Source organism: Aplysia californica, unplaced genomic scaffold, assembly GCF_000002075.1.
Source record: "Aplysia californica isolate F4 #8 unplaced genomic scaffold, AplCal3.0 scaffold00289, whole genome shotgun sequence".
Classification (NCBI taxonomy): Eukaryota; Metazoa; Mollusca; class Gastropoda; order Aplysiida; family Aplysiidae; genus Aplysia; species Aplysia californica.
This window is the reverse complement of record NW_004797559.1, coordinates 872773-875679: the sequence shown is the minus strand read 5'-3', so window position 1 is coordinate 875679 and position 2907 is coordinate 872773. Positions and strand designations below refer to the sequence as shown.

At 39.4% G+C, this 2907-nt stretch overlaps 1 protein-coding gene and 1 long non-coding RNA gene across 7 annotated transcripts in view; one reads left to right on the top strand and one right to left on the bottom strand.

Annotated features, from left to right (window-relative positions):
* Positions 1-755, top strand: part of LOC101861740 — an 8380-nt gene extending 7625 nt beyond the window's left edge. Inside the window, exon 5 of the mRNA XM_005101592.1 lies at positions 694-755. Within this exon, the coding sequence (XP_005101649.1) occupies positions 694-755 (62 nt within the window). The remainder of the gene's footprint in view (positions 1-693) is intronic.
* An 846-nt stretch (positions 756-1601) lies between these two features.
* Positions 1602-2907, bottom strand: part of LOC101859252 — a 13555-nt gene continuing 12249 nt past the window's right edge. For all 6 annotated transcript variants that reach the window (XR_004858688.1, XR_004858689.1, XR_001184965.2 and 3 more), the window contains exon 3: positions 1602-2670. This is a non-coding gene — a long non-coding RNA (uncharacterized LOC101859252). The remainder of the gene's footprint in view (positions 2671-2907) is intronic.

Below are 2907 nucleotides of genomic sequence, written 5' to 3'. Positions count from 1 at the left end.
CTCTTTCTCTCTCTCTCTCTCTCTCTCTCTCTCTCTTTCTCTTTCTCTCTCTCTCTCTCTCTCTCTCTCGTAGAACATTTTAGGAGAAACAACCCATTGCTATAAATTCGTCCGTTATTTTTGGACGATGCGTTTAGCCAAGGTAACCAGAATAGCATGTTTTTATATGGTACCGATCCTAGCGATGACGAATATGGGTCCTTTTTATACAGTCCAGTGCCTTTGACATATAATACCGATGGTTCCCGTGTTTAAAGTTAGAGCGTTTTCGATTAGCTGTAGGTATAGCTCATCCAACCCAAAAAACATTTGGTTTTTTTCAGATAGCGTTTGACCTCTCCTTCATAAATTTTCAGCAAACTTCCTGAAGTGACGCAGTATCAATTTGTTTTAATTAACTGTAAGTAAATTTTTCTGGCTCGAGTATCAATAAGCATTTTCTTTTTAACTTAGTAAGAAAATGTAATCATTTACAAAGCACCAAAACTCACACAGATCCATATCGTTAAACTTTGTACAAGAGGAAGTTGATTTTTTTTTTTTTTTTGTGGCTGCCCGTTTTCGTTAAATCTTTTGGTTTGAAAATGTCCAATTATCATGTGTTCAAAAGTGAGGTTTGTTAGTTTGAATACAACACAGTAAAAAAAGGACAAAAGTGATATGTTCCATAGATATGATTATTTTCAACCTCAGACGGACGCGCACAGAAAGGCCACACGTGCCAGGGAGATGTGCCCTTTCGCATCAACCCATGATGTTGAAAAAATATTTCTTGAAAAGACAAATCAGGATTTAAAATCTCAAGGCTCAATTTACTTGGAATCAAACGTTATTAACAATAAAAACTGTAATGTTTTTGTGTAGGATGAGCTATGGAACAGACTGAGGAGTGTGGTGTTTGAGACTGTGTCATCGTGTTTATTTGAAGACGATTGTCCGCCTGTATATATAATGAATACCTTCAGGACTTTTGTACAGTTTGTAGTATCTTTGATATTGAGGTGATGGAATCATCATCATCATCATCATCATCATCATCATCATCATCATCATCATCATCATCATCATCATCATCATCATCATCATCGTCATCAACATCATCATCACCATCAGCATCATCATCATCATCATTATCAACATAATCATTTCGCCGGTGATGTCATTGTTGCTGCTGTTCTGATCGTCACCGTCATTGTTCGACAGTGTCATTGTCAATGCCACCAACACATTTGGATAGAAGGAAAGCAGAAAGTAAAATCGCCACCACAACAACAACAATAACAACAACAACACCGACAATAATAACAACAACAACAGCAACCACCACAGCTTCATCCTTAGCACTAACAACAACAACAACAAAACATTGCCGACAAGAAAAAGACAAACACTGAGATGAAACCCCACAGAAACAACAGCAATAACAATAACAGCATTGATGATTACTCAATGTCCTTTTCATTCCTTCATCTAACACACAGTCATCTTCCCACTACATTCCTCGATATAAAATGTCGTTTTTTGTTTATTTTGTTTATAAATGTCTGAGATTTCCATGACCTTTTATATTGAAGAAAACACTACAACCAAAATGCAATAAAAAAGATATTTGAAGAAAATTGTGACTTGAGTTTATTTTCTTAAGTGTACAAATGTTAGAGGATACTTGTTGGTGGTGAATTTGTTGCTGTTATTGTTAGTGGTGGTCGCAGTTATTATTGTTGTCGTTGTCGTCGTTGTTGTTATTGCTATTGTTGTTCTAGCTGTTGTTGTTGTTATTGTTGTTTTGTTGTTGTTGGAGGTGGTGGTGGTGGTGATGGCAGTGGTGGTGATCGTGGTGGTAGTGTAGCTGCAGTTACCATTTCTTTTGTTATCGTTATCGCCGTCGTTGCTGTTGTTGTTGTTGTTTTTGTTGTGTGTGTTTTTTGTTACCGACGTTGTTGTTGTTGTTGTTGTTGTTGTTATTGTTATTGTTGCTGTTGCTGTTGCTGTTGTTGCTGTTGTTGTTGCCGATGTAGCAGCTGCATTTATTGCTGTCGTCGTCGTTGTCGTTGTCAAGTCACGTGGCTCCAGTGGATGTCCAATCAACGGACTGTGACTAAATGCGTTCACGTGATTCTCCAGGACGTTCAATCTCGTGGTGCCAACAGGTGTGTCAAGAGTTGCGGGACTGTGTCAAATGTCCCTTCCCGTGAACGTGCGACAAATGCTCCATCCCATGATAGTCTGTCAAATGTTCCATCACATGATGGTCTGCCAAATGTCCCATCACTTGAGAGTCTGTCAAATGTCCCATACCGTGAACGTGCGTCAAATGTCCCATCACAAGATAGTCTGTCAAATGTTCCATCACATGATGGTCTGCCAAATGTCCCATCACTTGAGAGTCTGTCAAATGTCCCATCCCGTGAACGTGCGTCAAATGTCCCATCCCGTGACCAGTCGTCGAATGTTTGCCACTAGACAGTGTGCTATATATTCCATCACGTAATCGTGTGTCGAATGTCCTATCACGTGACCCCGAGTTGAATGTTTCGTCACGTGACAGTGCGCCAAATGTTCCATCAAGTGACGGTGTCAGCAAACACTCCGACAAGACACACTGCCGTACACACAGATACAGATCTTGCATTTGCTAGATTTCTCCAGGACTTGTTTATGCCTGTACTCCTAGGGCAATGGAAAAAAAAAATAAATAAATAATATGTTGTATTATCTACATTTAGTGGGAGGGAAGAAGAAGATGGGGGGGGGGAGGTGTTACGTATACAAGGGAGATAAATCAAACAGATTGACAAACAGATAGTCAGTCGAGATAGTCAGGCAGGCGGGTAGGCAGACAGGCAGGAAACATAGATAGATAGATAGATAGATAGATAGATAGATAGATAGATAGATAGATAGATA